We start from the raw sequence: 17535 nt of genomic DNA, 5'->3' as shown, positions 1-17535 counted from the left end.
TAGAATTCAAGGCACACTTAACTAGCATGACTACCACAGAATTCTGCAGCGGTACACCATCCCATCTGGTTTGCGCTTAGTGGGACTATCATTTGTTTTTCTACAGGACCTCCAGGCTGTGTAAGGGCTATTTGACCAAGAAAGAGAGTGATGGTGCTGCATCAGACGACCTGGCCTCCACAACCACCTGACCTCAACCCAATTGAGATGGTTTGGGATGAGTTGAACAACAGAGTGAAGGAAAAGCAGCCAACAAGTGCTCAGCACATGTGGGAACTCCTTCAAGACTGTTGGAAAAGCATTCCCCATGAAGCTGGTTGAGAGAATACCAAGAGCGTGCAAAGCTGTCATCAAGGCAAAAGGTGGCTACTTTGAAGAATCTCAAATAAACAATTGGATTTGTTTAACACTTTTTTGATTACTACATGATTCCATATGTTATTTCATAGTTCTACAATGTAGAAAATAGTAAAAATAAAGACAAATCTATATATAGATATATATAGGCTTCACTGTCCAAATACATATGGAGGGCAGAGTATACAACCATAATTGCTGTAAAAAATACAAAAATAAAAAGCATAATTTGATGTATGCCTGTTCCCTATTGCAAAACTTCTCCAAAAGTACTCTGATGGCACAAAGTGCTCCCAATTGCCAAGAGCATCCTTCAATTCATTATTGGCTATTTATGCGGTGTTGTCCAAAAAAAAAAAGACAGTTTAAGAAAAAAATAAAATAAATGGGAACCTTATGTCCATATACACTGATGATACAAAACATTAGGAACACCTGCACTTTCCATGAGATTGACCAGGTAAAAGCCATGATTCCTTATTGATGTCACTTGTTAAATTCATGTGGATGAAGGGTTGGAGACAGGTTAAATATGTATTTTTTTGTTGCATTTTATCTGCATCTTGCTTGAGAAAATCAGTGATAGAGCAGATCATATAAAACACTGTGCTATAGAACTACTGACTAGAACCTAAATTGTTGTCCATAAAATGCCAAGACAATTAAAATAAGAGTGAGGAGGTAGGTGTAAGGAGAGAAAGGCAGAGGAACAATGAGCTGAAATCATTAAGAAAAAGTCAACTTTTATTGTGTATCGTGGCTTTAGTATTCATTGTCACAGAGAGCAGTGAGCAGGAAATGGAAAACTTGCTGGTCTGAGGGGAGGGTGTCTTATTGACCATATTTTCTATGATTCTTTGGATCGCTGCAGCAACCTGATATGACAATGAATGTTAATATAAACTTAACAAAATAAGCTAAATGTAGTTGTATACACCAAGGCAAGCCACAACACAAAGGGGAGTAAGAGAAAACAACAGGATCTAAGAAATGTTGAGTCCAAACATAAAACTAAAATGGAAGAGAAAATGGTGCAGGTAGGTTGGTATTTTTTTCCTTTTCTGGCATCTTCAGATATTCAAGCTCCCCAGCATCATGCAGGTCAGCGTAGGGCAGTGTTTCCCAACTCCGGTCCTCACATACCCCCAACAGCACACATTTTAGTTGTAGGCCAAGAAAAAAAAACGAATTAAACATATCATGGGCATGATGATTAGTTGACAAGTAGAATCAGGTGTGCTTGTCCGGGGCAACAACAAAAATATGTAATGTTGGGGGTACTCAAGTACTGGGGTTAGGAAACACTGGCGTAGGGAACGAGACTGATGGTTCTGCGAGCTCTCAGCAAAGGAACACATCTCAATTCAGTTGGAGGCATGTAGCCTATGTGCCTGTAGGTCTCTGTGATTGACATCTGGAATCCGGTGTAATTTCTCTAACAGGTATGGAAGATACAGAGGGATGGTTGGGCATTTAGGTGTCGTCAGCCTTCCCTCATATCCTTCCTGCACACCTCTGGTGTCCTTAGCCGAAATTGTGCAGCGCGAGCCGGAACATGTCATTGGTGCATACCCAAGCATCATTAATGTTTTTCAGGATGAAACTCTGATGAAATCCCATGATGGGGTCCTCATCGGCCTGTAACACAAAGACAGAGCTTAGTCAAGTCACAGTTCTATGGCTGTGTATCCAATCCACAGTTGGGTGCATCTCTGACAAGGGTTGATTTTGGCTGGGTCCACAAACACAACAAACACATTCCTGATACTCTACTATCAATTAACTTATCCGGAGTGGCCGCGTTGCTAAATTCTCTGGATGCCTCTTCCCGATTAGCTAAACAACCGAAGCTTCTGCACATGTGTGGGATTCTCTACTTTACGCACAGTCTGTACTCGTTCGGCTGCCCGGAGAACAGGATACTCTGGCAAATTTCAGTTATGATGGAGAATGGTGCTTGTTTAATCATGTTAGATCAAACCTGAATAAATGTTAGCAAGAGCACATAATGATAGTATTCTACAAAACAGAATAGCATTGTATAACGTTACTGTGAGACAAAAAACACCACCTAATTTGTTATGGATTTCTGGATGATTGTGCTAATGGTTGTATTTCTCTCTCATGCGGCCAAAACGCAACAGCACGCGCCATAGGCAAAATATGTGCTTTGATTTGTTAACACAATCTGCAAAAAAATTATCATTGTACATAATTTAAAACACTGTACATAATTAAAGAAGATCTATACTGAACAAAAATAGAAACGCAACATGTAAAAACTGTTGGTCCCATGTTTCATGAGCTAAAAGAAAGATCCCAGAAATGTTCCATATGTACAAAAAGCTTCTCTTGCTCAAAGTTTGTACACAAATTTGTTTTTGAAGGAGTGTGCAAATGGCATGCTGACATGCAGCAATGTCCACCAGAGATGGTGGACATTGCAAGCTGAAAATGTCCCAGTTCTTCCATGGCCTGCATACTCACCAGACATGTCACCCATTGAGCATGTTTGGGATGCTCTGGATTGACGTGTATGACAGCATGTTCCAGTTCCCACCAATATCCAGCAACTTCACACAGCCATTGAAGAGGAGTGGGACAATATTCCACAGGGCACAATCAACAGCCTGATCAACTCTATGCATAGGAGATGTGTCACGCAGCATGGGGCAAATAGTAGTCACACCAGAAATTGACTGGTTTTCTAATCCACAACCTTACTTTTTTTTCTTTTTAAGGTATATACAGTGCCTTGCGAAAGTATTCGGCCCCCTTGAACTTTGCAACCTTTTGCCACATTTCAGGCTTCAAACATAAAGATATAAAACTGTATTTTTTTGTGAAGAATCAACAACAAGTGGGACACAATCATGAAGTGGAACGACATTTATTGGATATTTCAAACTTTTTTTAACAAATCAAAAACTGAAAAATTGGGCGTGCAAAATTATTCAGCCCCTTTACTTTCAGTGCAGCAAACTCTCTCCAGAAGTTCAGTGAGGATCTCTGAATGATCCAATGTTGACCTAAATGACTAATGATGAAAAATACAATCCACCTGTGTGTAATCAAGTCTCTGTATAAATGCACCTGCACTGTGATAGTCTCAGAGGTCCGTTAAAAGCGCAGAGAGCATCATGAAGAACAAGGAACACACCAGGCAGGTCCGAGATACTGTTGTGAAGAAGTTTAAAGCCGGATTTGGATACAAAAAGATTTCCCAAGCTTTAAACATCCCAAGGAGCACTGTGCAAGCGATAATATTGAAATGGAAGGAGTATCAGACCACTAAAAATCTACCAAGACCTGGCCGTCCCTCTAAACTTTCAGCTCATACAAGGAGAAGACTGATCAGAGATGCAGCCAAGAGGCCCATGATCACTCTGGATGAACTGCAGAGATCTACAGCTGAGGTGGGAGACTCTGTCCATAGGACAACAATCAGTCATATATTGCACAAATCTGGCCTTTATGGAAGAGTGGCAAGAAGAAAGCCATTTCTTAAAGATATCCATAAAAAGGGTTGTTTAAAGTTTGCCACAAGCCACCTGGGAGACACACCAAACATGTGGAAGAAGGTGCTCTGGTCAGATGAAACCAAAATTGAACTTTTTGGCAACAATGCAAAACGTTATGTTTGGCGTAAAAGCAACACAGCTGAACACACCATCCCCACTGTCAAACATGGTGGTGGCAGCATCATGGTTTGGGCCTGCTTTTCTTCAGCAGGGACAGGGAAGATGGTTAAAATTGATGGGAAGATGGATGGAGCCAAATACAGGACCATTCTGGAAGAAAACCTGATGGAGTCTGCAAAAGACCTGAGACTGGGACGGAGATTTGTCTTCCAACAAGACAATGATCCAAAACATAAAGCAAAATCTACAATGGAATGGTTCAAAAATAAACATATCCAGGTGTTAGAATGGCCAAGTCAAAGTCCAGACCTGAATCCAATCGAGAATCTGTGGAAAGAACTGAAAACTGCTGTTCACAAATGCTCTCCATCCAACCTCACTGAGCTCGAGCTGTTTTGCAAGGAGGAATGGGAAAAAATGTCAGTCTCTCGATGTGCAAAACTGATAGAGACATACCCCAAGCGACTTACAGCTTTAATCGCAGCAAAAGATGGCGCTACAAAGTATTAACTTAAGGGGGCTGAATAATTTTGCACGCCCAATTTTTCAGTTTTTGATTTGTTAAAAAAGTTTGAAATATCCAATAAATGTCGTTCCACTTCATGATTGTGTCCCACTTGTTGTTGATTCTTCACAAAAAAATACAGTTTTATATCTTTATGTTTGAAGCCTGAAATGTGGCAAAAGGTCGCAAAGTTCAAGGGGGCCGAATACTTTCGCAAGGCAATGTATATGTGACCAACAGATCTTTGCTTCACGGAAACGTGGCTCACTGGAGAGACTCTGTCCGAAGCGGTGCAGCCAACGGGTTTCTCCACACATCGCGCAGACAGAAACAAACATCTTTCTGGTAAGAAGAGGGGCGGGGGCGTATGCCTTATGACTAACGTGACATGGTGTGATGAAAGAAACATACAGGAACTCAAATCCTTCTGTTCACCTGATTTAGAATTCCTCACAATCAAATGTAGACCGCATTATCTACCAAGAGAATTCTCTTCGATTATAATCACAGCCGTATATATCCCCCCCAAGCAGACACATCGATGGCTCTGAACAAACTTTATTTAACTCTTTGCAAACTGGAAACCATTCATCCGGAGGCTGCATTCATTGTAGCTGGGGATTTTAACAAGGCTAATCTGAAAACAAGACTCCCTAAATTTTATCAGCATATCGATTGCGCAACCAGGGGTGGAAAGACCTTGGATCATTGTTACTCTAACTTCCGCGACGCATATAAGGCCCTGCCCCGCCCCCCTTTCGGAAAAGCTGACCACGACTCCATTTTGTTGATCCCTGCCTACAGACAGAAACTAAAACAAGAGGCTCCCACGCTGAGGTCTGTCCAACGCTGGTCCGACCAAGCTGACTCCACACTCCAAGACTGCTTCCACCACGTGGACTGGGACATGTTTCGTATTGCGTCAGACAACAACATTGACGAATACGCTGATTCGGTGTGTGAGTCCATTAGAACGTGCATTGAAGATGCCGTTCCCATAGCAACGATTAAAACATTCCCTAACCAGAAACCGTGGATTGATGGCAGCATTCGCGTGAAACTGAAAGCGCGAACCACTGCTTTTAATCAGGGCAAGGTGTCTGGTAACATGACCGAATACAAACAGTGCAGCTATTCCCTCCGCAAGGCTATCAAACAAGCTAAGCGTCAGTACAGAGACAAAGTAGAATCTCAATTCAACGGCTCAGACACAAGAGGCATGTGGCAGGGTCTACAGTCAATCACGGACTACAGGAAGAAATCCAGCCCAGTCACGGACCAGGATGTCCTGCTCCCAGGCAGACTAAATAACTTTTTTGCCCGCTTTGAGGACAATACAGTGCCACTGACACGGCCTGCAACGAAAACATGCGGTCTCTCCTTCACTGCAGCCGAGGTGAGTAAGACATTTAAACGTGTTAACCCTCGCAAGGCTGCAGGCCCAGACGGCATCCCCAGCCGCGCCCTCAGAGCATGCGCAGACCAGCTGGCCGGTGTGTTTACGGACATATTCAATCAATCCCTATACCAGTCTGCTGTTCCCACATGCTTCAAGAGGGCCACCATTGTTCCTGTTCCCAAGAAAGCTAAGGTAACTGAGCTAAACGACTACCGCCCCGTAGCACTCACTTCCGTCATCATGAAGTGCTTTGAGAGACTAGTCAAGGACCATATCACCTCCACCCTACCTGACACCCTAGACCCACTCCAATTTGCTTACCGCCCAAATAGGTCCACAGACGATGCAATCTCAACCACACTGCACACCGCCCTAACCCATCTGGACAAGAGGAATACCTATGTGAGAATGCTGTTCATTGACTACAGCTCGGCATTCAACACCATAGTACCCTCCAAGCTCGTCATCAAGCTCGAGACCCTGGGTCTCGACCCCGCCCTGTGCAACTGGGTACTGGACTTCCTGACGGGCCGCCCCCAGGTGGTGAGGGTAGGCAACAACATCTCCTCCCCGCTGATCCTCAACACTGGGGCCCCAGTGTTGGGTGCGTTCTGAGCCCTCGGAGTGTGAGGTGTCAGGAAAATAACCTCACACTCAACGTCAACAAAACTAAGGAGATGATTGTGGACTTCAGGAAACAGCAGAGGGAACACCCCCCTATCCACATCGATGGAACAGTAGTGGAGAGGGTAGCAAGTTTTAAGTTCCTCGGCATACACATCACAAACAAACTGAATTGGTCCACTCACACAGACAGCATTGTGAAGAAGGCGCAGCAGCGCCTCTTCAACCTCAGGAGGCTGAAGAAATTCGGCTTGTCACCAAAAGCACTCACAAACTTCTACAGATGCACAATCGAGAGCATCCTGGCGGGCTGTATCACCGCCTGGTACGGCAACTGCTCTGCCCTCAACCGTAAGGCTCTCCAGAGGGTGGTGAGGTCTGCACAACGCATCACCGGGGGCAAACTACCTGCCCTCCAGGACACCTACACCACCCGATGTCACAGGAAGGCCATAAAGATCATCAAGGACATCAACCACCCGAGCCACTGCCTGTTCACCCCGCTATCATCCAGAAGGCGAGGTCAGTACAGGTGCATCAAAGCTGGGACCGAGAGACTGAAAAACAGCTTCTATCTCAAGGCCATCAGACTGTTAAACAGCCACCACTAACATTGAGTGGCTGCTGCCAACACACTGACAATGACTCAACTCCAGCCACTTTAATAATGGGAATTGATGGGAAATGATGTAAATATATCACTAGCCACTTTAAACAATGCTACCTTATATAATGTTACTTACCCTACATTATTCATCTCATATGCATACGTATATACTGTACTCTATATCATCGACTGTATCCTTATGTAATACATGTATCACTAGCCACTTTAACTATGCCACTTTGTTTACATACTCATCTCATATGTATATACTGTACTCGATACCATCTACTGTATCTTGCCTATGCTGCTCTGTACCATCACTCATTCATATATCCTTATGTACATATTCTTTATCCCCTTACACTGTGTACAAGACAGTAGTTTTGGAATTGTTAGTTAGATTACTTGTTGGTTATTACTGCATTGTCGGAACTAGAAGCACAAGCATTTCGCTACACTCGCATTAACATCTGCTAACCATGTGTATGTGACAAATAAAATTTGATTTGATTTGATTTGAACAGATGCATATCTGTATCCCCAGTTATGTGAAATCCATAGATTAGGGCCTAATGAATTTATTTCAATTGACTGATTTCCTTATATGAACGGTAACGCAGTAAAATTGTTGAAATTGTTGCATTTATATATTTATTCAGAGTAAATGCATATTACCATGAAATTAGAGGTAAAATGGTTGGCATGAACGTTTCACCAGTAAAATTTGAAGAATTATCATTCACAATTTACAGTGAGAAATGTGAAGGGAGGGTGAGCACAACAATGTGATTTTAAAGTAGAGCTAATGTGCAGAATGAGATAGACATTTCTTCTCTGGGGAAGAGGCTTCCAGGGGGAAGGGATGTGGGAGGAACTGGGCGGTTACAGTCAGCGGTTGCAGTTAGCCTCAGCCTAACTTATACAATCACACTGCTTGTGACAAACCCCAATTCCTGATCAGGCTATTCCAGTCAAACAGAGCACAAGCAGGTGTGAACAAGCACTAATGGAGATAGAGCCGCAGACAAAAAGCAAGTAATCCCTTTAGGTGTCAGTGGAGACAAGGCATACATAACTCTGTAAGGTTTACTGCTCAGTGATCATGATGGCATTGGCTCCTTCAAATGACACATTGGTGTTCTAAAAAGCTTCTAACAATCAGCAGCTAGCAAGTTGAAGGTCCACAGTGAAGATCAGAGCTAGCATATAATGCCATTATTGCGGCTGAGACTAGTTGCGATAATTGGTCAATACAGAATGACTACGTTGCCCCGTTCAAAAAATGCAGAACCAAGAACAGATATAGCCCTTGGTTCACTCCAGACCTGACTGCCCTTGACCAGCACAAAAACATCCTGTGGCGGACTGCAATAGCATTGAATAGTCCCCACGATATGCAACTGTTCAGGGAAGTCAGGAACCAATACACGCAGTCAGTCAGGAAAGCAAAGGCTAGCTTTTTCAAGCAGACATTTGCATGCTGTAGCTCTAACTCCAAAAGGTTTTGGGACACTAAAGTCCATGGAGAACAAGAGCACCTCCTCCCAGATGCCCACTGCACTGAGGCTAGGTAACACGGTCACCACCGATAAATCCATGATATCCATGAACTTCAACAAGCATTTCTCAACGGCTGGCCATGCCTTCCTCCTGGCTACTCCAACCTCGGCCAACAGCTCCGCCCTCCCCGCAGCTACTCGCCCAAGCCTCCACAGCTTCTCCTTTACCCATATCCAGATAGCAGATGTTCTGAAAGAGCTGCAAAACCTGGACCCAAACAAATCAGCTGGGCTTGACATTCTGGATCCTCTATTTCTGAAACTATCCGCCACCAATGTCGCAACCCCTATTACCAGCCTGTTCAACCTCTCATATTGTCTGAGATCCCCAAGGATTGGAAAGCTGCCGCGATCATCCAACTCTTCAAAGGACCCAAACTGTTACAGACCCACTGTATCCATCCTGCCCTGCCTATCTAAGGTCTTCAAAAGCCAAGTCAACAAACAGATCACTGACCATCTCGAATCCCAACGTACCTTCTCCGCTGTGCAATCTGGTTTCCGAGCCGGTCACGGGTGCACATCAGCCACGGCCAAGGTACTAAATGATATCATAACCGCCATTGATAAAATACCGTCTTCATCGACCTGGCCAAGGCTTTCGACTCTGTCAATCACCATAATCTTTTTTTTTTTTTTGTGATTTTTACCCCTTTTTTCTCCCCAATTTCGTGGTATCCAATTGTTGTAGTAGCTACTATCTTGTCTCATTGCTACAACTCCCGTACGGGCTCGGGAGAGACGAAGGTTGAATGTCATGCGTCCTCCGATACACAACCCAACCAGCCGTACTGCTTCTTAACACAGTGCGCATCCAACCCGGAAGCCAGCCGCACCAATGTGTCGGAGGCTACACCGTGCCCCTGGCAACCTTGGCTAGCGCGCACTGCGCCCGGCCCGCCACAGAAGTCGCTGGTGCGCGATGAGACAAGGAGATCCCTACCGACCAATCCCTCCCTAACCCGGACGATGCTAGGCCAATTGTGCATCGCCCCATGGACCTCCCGGTCGCGGCCGGTTACGACAGAGCCTGGGCGCGAACCCAGGGACTCTGATGGCACAGCTGGCGCTGCAGTACAGCGCCCTTAACCACTGCGCCACCCGGGAGGCCCAATCACCATATTCTTATCGGCAAACTCAGTAGCCTAGGATTTTTCGAATGACTGCCTTGCAAGGTTCACCAACTACTTTGCAGACAGAGTTCGGTGTGTCAAATCGGAGGGCATGTTGTCCGGACCTCTGGCAGTCTCTATGGGGGTGCACCAGGGTTCAATTCTCAGGCCGACTCTTTTCTCTGTATATACCAATGATGTCTCTCTTGCTGCAGGCGATTCCCTGATCCACCTCTCCGCAGATGACACCATTCTGTATACTTCCGGCCCTTCCTTGGACAGTGCTAACTAACCTCCAAACGAGCTTCAATGCCATCTCAGTTCACGATAACAACACCCACCCGTAGCACACATTCCAGCAGGTATATCTCACTGATCATCCCCAAAGCAAACACCTAATTTGGCCGCCTTTCCTTCCAGTTCTCTGCTGCCAGTGACTGGAACTAATTGCAAAAATCGCTGAAGATGGAGACTTTAATTTCCCTCACCAACTTTAAACATCAACTATCTGGAGCAGCTAACCGATCGCTGCAGCTGTACATAGTCCATCTGTAAATAGTCCACCCAATCTACCTACCTCATCCCCATACTGTTTTTATTTTATTTACTTTTCTGCTCTTTTGCACATCAGTATCTCTACTTGCACATCATCATCTGCTCATTTATCACTCCAGTGTTAATCTGCTAAATTGTAATTATTCGCTCCTATGGCCTATTTATTGCCTACCTCCTCATGCCTTCTGCACACACTGTATATAGACTTTCTTTTTTCTACTGTGTCATTGACTTATTTATTGTGTTATTGGCTTGTTTATGGTTTACTCCATGTTGTTTATTGTAACTCTGTGTTGTTATCTGTGTCACAATGCTTTGCTTTATCTTGGCCAGGTCACAGCTGCAAATGAGAACTTGTTCTCAAGTAGCCTACCTGGTTAAATAAAAGGTGAAAAAAATATATATAAAATACCAGTCGAACAAGCCAGCCTTCACTATGATCTAGGTTCAGATTCAACAAACAAACCACATGGTTGTCCCAGTTTTTGGTCATTTCCCCCCCACTTTAACCAGAGTGTAAAAACATTATCTGGTGAGTAAATATATATTTTTAACTCCCTGAACACACAGTGGTCTCTCATAATCAAACTCCAGTATGAATAAATCCCTCTATGGCATGAGATTAGTAAAAGCCCAACTGAACCATGGTCAGTCAGAACACAGATCCTTACTGACAGTAAGTAGGGAGAAGATGGGGCATTAGACCACAGACAGATCAAGGGTTGTGCTGGGCAAGCCTGAAGAACTCATTGGTGCAAACACAGGCATTGCTGAAATTGTTCAGAAAAAAGGTGTTCTAAAAGCCCAGGACCTGGTCATCATCTTGCCTGAGAGACAGACACATACAATAATATACAATAACCCTGACTTTTAAAGTACTTATCAACCTCGTAAAAAATAAGGGTATGTTTGTGTGTAACACAGGAATGCCTGGTCCATGGCCTCTTCTATTTGCTTAGGCAGATAAATAACATCATAGCTATTTATTAACTCGGTGAACAAATGGCTTGAAACTGTGGTGAAGCTGAAAACAGATGTACCTAGCTGTGCTTTTAACAATGAAGTTTGATCAAACAGACAGAACCGATACTCTTCATTTAAAGCAGGTGGGGATGTCTAGCATGCAAACTACTCAGCTGTTGGTTTAAGAAACTGGCAATATTGATTTTTACAGTGATATAATGAGAAATACTTACTTTTAGTTGTCCTACTACCATACTCATTATGCAGCTGTCAGGGGTGGGCTGGTGGTCTTGTGCTGTTATACTGTGAGCAATTTTTAAGAAGGGGAGAGTCTGAAAAAAAGAAATAAGAAACATGACAGATGTATCAGAGACAAGCACATTCCACCAGGATGTCTACTGGATATCCTGTTCAATCAGTATACTCCTGACATATTACTGACGTAGTCCATTCTGTCATCCTCAGGACAAATATTTTAAAATGTCACTCACAGAAAGTTTCTCAACAATTGCTGCCTTTCCCTGGAATTGCTGTCCTTCCCACGTAAGGCATGATGCATCAATCTGTTAAAAGGAAAAGCAGAGGCTTGAATTCATAAGCATAAGGAACATTGGTGGTATATTTAGGGTGGAAGGATGTGAAGTGCCAAATATTTTAAAAGCACGACTAGCTTTTCTACACATACTCAAGGGTGTGAAGGAGTATGTAATAATTTAGGCAAGTGCCATGTGGAAGCATAGAAGAACGGGCTCTGCTGCTCTTATCTTATTCTTTGATGAAAATCAAATTGTTTGAGGCCAAATAAGATAGCAACCAGAAGCCTTCCAGTAAAACATTTTCATTATAATGTAAATGAGTCAGCTTGTGCAGTTCTCCTTCCATCTAAAAATGTAAATTGTGGGTGATTCTCATGAAACCAGTTAACCATGGCAGCAATAAATTGACTTCGAACACCATAATGTATCTGCAACAGTCAACTACCATTCTGAAGACTAAGATACCTAGTTAATGGCAGAGTGTATTATTTTAAATACATATCACATTTGTCTGACTTTAGTTAATTTTCACCCAAAATTCTCATTACCGAAATGCTTCTGGATTAAATCCTCAGGTCATTTTATACAATTTAACATATTTGAATAAAACATTATGATGTAGTTTGTCCATAAATAATACAAATGTTATACCATGTGAAGTTTACATTAGTCTTTTATATGCATTCTGTAAAAACACAGTCTGTGGACATCTTTCTCATTACCGTAACAGAGTTCTTCCAAAACTCAAATTTGATTGAATAAAGTTGTATTCACCCATGATGCATTATCTAGAGTAGTCAGACGAGCACAAGTTCATTTAATTTCTTCACTTATATGCGGGACCGAGGATTTTATTCTCAAACACCCCCTTTAATACACTTGACCTTCACATTACCAAAATGACTAAAAACTTAAAAAACTTAAAATGAGATTATTGTGGACTTCAGGAAACAGCAGAGGGAGCAAATCGGTGTCCAAAAATACAGATTTCCGATTGTTATGAAAACTGGAAATCGGCCCTAATTAATCGGCCATTCCGATTAATCGGTCGACCTCTAGTACAGGTGCATCAAAGCTGGGACCGAGAGACTGAAAACCAGATTCTATCTCAAGGCCATCAGACTGCTAAACATCATCACTAAATCAGAGAAGCTGCTGCCTACATTGGAGACCCAATCACTGGCCACTTTAATAACTGGATCACTAGTCACTTTAAACAATGCCACTTCAATAATGTTTACATATCTCACATTACTCATATCACATGTATATACTGTATTTTATACCATCTATTGCACCTTGCCTATGCCTCTCGGCCATCGCTCATCCATATACTTACATATTGTCATTCACCCCTTTAGATTTGTGTGTATTAGGTAGTTGTTGGGGAATTGTTAGATTACTTAGATCGGAACTAGAAGCACAAGCATTTCGCTACACTTGCATTAACATCTGCTAACCATGTTGATGTGACAAATAACATTTGATTTAGATTTGACATATTTCCAGCATCCAAACAGTGGTGAATGGATACACAAAACACCAAAAAGTGTCATGACATTAGCGATTGTCATTAGGCCAGAATTTACGCGTCAACTGCTGTCTATGTTTGTCTCTGTGTTGGCCACTCGTCTCTGCCTTGGCATTATATCCATTCAGAAACCTTTCATGCCTATGACATGCAGCCTATTTTTCTTGATATTTAGTTTTAAATATTGTAATAGGCTCATGTTTTACCAGTACGGCGTACCCTCACTATTTATTTTGCCGTGCTTTACAGGCATATCAGGTTATTCCATTTGTCCATGGGATGACATTCAATTTAGAAATTGTATTTTTATTTTACCTTTACTTAACTAGGCAAGTCAGTTATTATTTCCAATGATGGCCTAGGTTAACTGCCTTGTTCAGGGGAAGAAGGACAGATTTTTACCTTGTCAGCTCGGGGATTCGATTTTACAACCTTCTGGTTATTTTCCAACGCTCTAACCACTAGGCTACCCGCCGCCGCAATTTTCTAAATATCTTAGAAAATAAAAGGTTATTTTTGTCAATTGCATTAAGATCAGTGATTTTAGTATTATGCAAGTCATTTGGGCTTAACAAATGACACCGTTTGATGATGTATTGTGTTAATGAATATCTAAGAGCTCAGTAGTTTTTCAATGGCAAACTATGTAACACTCATTACCGAAACATGCATTCTCATCTCTGAAAATGTATTATGCACCAATATTTAGGAAATATATATATTTTTTTCAACATTTCAGTAATTTTGCCTTAATCTGATAGTGTGCCCTTTGTTCTTTATTCAAATATCTGTACATAAAAATAACATGTATGCACAAGCAATTATGACAATTATGACTTTTTGGAACTTTGGAACCTATATTTTGCATTTGTAATTGTGGAATTTGTGGTAAAATCAGAGGTTAAAGTAAAGCAGTACAGTCCAAAATAAATACTGGGCATATGCTGTACCAGTAAAACATAAGCCTATTACAATAATAAAAATAAAAAAATGTAATTTTATGGGGGACTATTACACCACTATTTATCATTAGCGCATGTCAGAGGCAGGAAACATTTGTGAATGAAAACAGGTGGTATAGCCTACGTTCCAAAATGCAATGTGGTTTGACGAGAACACTGAAATTATGCCAAGGCAGAGACGAGTGTCCGACTAAGAGGCGAGCACGGACAGCAGTCTAATGACAATCGCCAAATGTCATTACAATTCTTGGTGTTTTGAGTAACAAAAGTCTTTCCATTCACCACTGTTTGGAGGCTGGAAATATGTTTACGAGTGGATGAAGGTGCACAGGAAGCCTTGTAAAGGAGCACTTGGAAGTGATTGTTTGACAAATCAGATGAAAACATCATGACTGGTTGTTTATGCCACAATAAAAAGGAAATACATTTTAAAAGTTAAATGACAAATCTTTACGACGAGGCTAACAGAGATCCTATTGAATTCATAGGAATTCTATATGTACACTACCGTTCATAAGTTTGGGGACACTTAGAAATGTCCTTGGTTTTGAAAGAAAAGTAAATTTTTTGTCCATTAAAATAACATCAAAATGATCTGAAATACAGTGTAGACATTACTAATGTTGTAAATGACTATTGTAGCTGTAAACAGCTCTTCAGTTTCTTGGCAATTTCTCACATGGAATAACCTTAATTTCTCAGAACAAAAATAGACTGACAAGTTTCAGAAGAAAGTTCTTTGTTTCTGGCCATTTTGAGCCTGTAATCGAACCCACAAATGCTGATGCTCCAGATACTCAACTAGTCTAAAGAAGGCCAGTTTTATTGCTTCTTTAAATCAGAACAGTTTTCAGCTGTGCTAACATAATTGCAAAAGGGTTTTCTAATTATCAATTAGCCTTTTAAAATTATAAACTTGGATTAGCTAACACAACGTGCCATTGGAACACAGGAGTGATGGTATCTGATAATGATAAAAAATATGACGTTTCCAGCTACAATAGTAATTTACAACATTAAGTCTACGCTGTATCTCTGATCAATAAGATGTTGTTTTAATTGACATTTTTTTTGTGCTTAGGACATTTCTAAGTGACCCCAAACTTTTGAACGGTAGTATGTTGCTAAAGTTAACTAGCTTGGTTAAAATTGTGGTACTGAAGTCCCATACCGGGAAGAAATACCGGGAAGAAATAAAAATATACTTTCACCCCTGGGTAAAATGCATAATATCTGATCAAATACAAAACAATAATTAAGAAATGGATACCTACAGATCCGATTCTTAGTGATCCAAGAAGAATAATAGAGAAAGATGTGTTTATGTGCCAGTTTCATGAGAATCACCCTGCTACCAATAGGGGGCACACAAACAATACACTGAATCAAGAACGCTCACTCAGCAGAATGTAAAGAAAAGGGTACAATCAACAGCTTGCTTGTTCTCACAATTGATAAATGGACATTACAATTATTTGAGCAGCTTAAAATATGTTACTATATGCTGTATATTACACATCTTATTGAAATATATTATGCTTTAGCTTGGAAGTGTCCAAGTAGTATGCATATTTGCATGTCCTCCACAGTCTAACTTGATGCTTCAGACCCTGTTTCTTTGGCCCAAAAAGTTCCTCAGATGAATGCTTGTCAAAACTTGTTTGATCTAGCATCAGTCTCTGAAAGACATAAACCAAGTAAAGGTTTGAACAGTTACATTGAAATAAGGAAAGACTACGGTACATGTATTGATTGAACAATCTTTACTTTGGTTAGCGTTTTGGATAGAATTATCAGGGAGCATTTGCTCACAGGAATGGCGATATGATACACTACTTTTCTATTTGAATAACAACAACCTTACATTAACAAATATTTAATTAATTGTTGAAATTCATTACTGAATTAGTTATTACAGATGCAGAGGAGGTGGATAGATGGTTGAAGGTGGAAAAATGGGGCATTCATGTGCTCGTAGGAACCGGGAAGTCGTAAGTCCGACATGATTGTGTTCTAGAACTGTTAAATTCGGACCAATTCTTCAAACAACAATATTTTAGCTAGCTTGACAAGATAGCTAATGTTGCTAATAATATAGTTAGCTAGCTTGGTTAACATTGACAATATGGTCAAACTAGCAACATTATCCACATTGATAATTTTGTAACGGTCAAAAACATGTTGTCATCCTTTGGTTGAAAGGTGAAAAGTTGCATCTTTGGGTAACAACATTTTCTCAGTTTCCCATTTGTAATGCCGACTTGGGAGGGTCATTCAAGTGAAACTTCCCATTCCTAACTCCAAACTTCCGATAACTCCCAACAGCACGTGAACGGTCCATAAATACAAGGGGCTGACAACAGGACAGAGTAACTATGATAAATATTCATTGGTACAGATTCACATTCTGAGACTCACATATATTGCTCCAAGCTGGGTCCTGTCAGTGTCAAAGAGCTGGTAGTAATGTTGCACAAAGCTGGATCCTATCTGTTCCCAAATTGGCTTTTCCCCCATTCTGAATCACCTGGCAACAAGCACTAGTGGAAGAGACAATCTTATAAGTATAGACAATCCAAAGATATAAACCAAACTCAATAAACCAAACTCAATAAATCTGGTCAAGAAGACCAGGTAGAGCAGGGGTTGGCAACAGGTGATTTTTACTGGTATTTATTGTATTTCTTGGTAAAACATTTTTAAATAAAGAGACTAAAATCACCAGGAATTCAGCACAACATTTGTTTCATTTTGGAAGTATATTCCCAAGTATCCCCCCCAGGTATGAAATGATTGTATTTGAAAATAACAATCTATTTTTAGGCTTAGTTGTAGTCAAATTGCAGTATACATATTATTAAGAGTGCACGTCCAATTATCCATGATCTGCCCTACCCTACAGACATATGCAGGTTAGGCAAAGAGTATGTAGGAAATATATTTTGGAAATCAGTGCTTCAACAATACATTCACAGCACAAAACAAAAAAAACTGTACATGCGCTCCTAAAAAAAATAGCACTGTAGATAGTGTATTATTCTTTGGGTATTTTTTCCAGTGTTCATACCTATCCTGACCATACTAGTTAACATTAGTTGGTCTTGTTTTGATAAGTGCGACATCAATAACACAGCGCGTCATGCGTCTCCCCCACGCACGATAACTTTATACGAGGCTTGCATAC

The 17535-nt window shown here is 41.3% G+C and overlaps 1 protein-coding gene across 3 annotated transcripts in view; it reads right to left on the bottom strand.

Moving 5' to 3' along the window:
• Positions 1-1083: 1083 nt before the first annotated feature.
• LOC110495070 (nuclear transport factor 2) overlaps positions 1084-17535 on the bottom strand; it is a 28216-nt gene continuing 11764 nt past the window's right edge. For all 3 annotated transcript variants that reach the window (XM_090206408.1, XM_021570419.3, XM_021570427.3), the window contains 4 exons: positions 16770-16891; positions 11814-11885; positions 11556-11654; positions 1084-1995 (listed from right to left, as the gene is read on the bottom strand). In XM_090206408.1, coding sequence (XP_090062534.1) covers positions 1882-1995; positions 11556-11654; positions 11814-11885; positions 16770-16868 — 384 coding nt within the window. In that variant the 5' untranslated portion in view covers positions 16869-16891 and the 3' untranslated portion in view covers positions 1084-1881. The remainder of the gene's footprint in view (positions 1996-11555; positions 11655-11813; positions 11886-16769; positions 16892-17535) is intronic.

Source organism: Oncorhynchus mykiss, chromosome 2, assembly GCF_057628025.1.
Source record: "Oncorhynchus mykiss isolate SJ-2025 chromosome 2, ASM5762802v1, whole genome shotgun sequence".
In the NCBI taxonomy this organism is placed as follows: domain Eukaryota; kingdom Metazoa; phylum Chordata; class Actinopteri; order Salmoniformes; family Salmonidae; genus Oncorhynchus; species Oncorhynchus mykiss.
The sequence above is the reverse complement of the archived record's forward strand: the minus strand, read 5'-3'. Positions and strand labels throughout refer to the sequence as shown.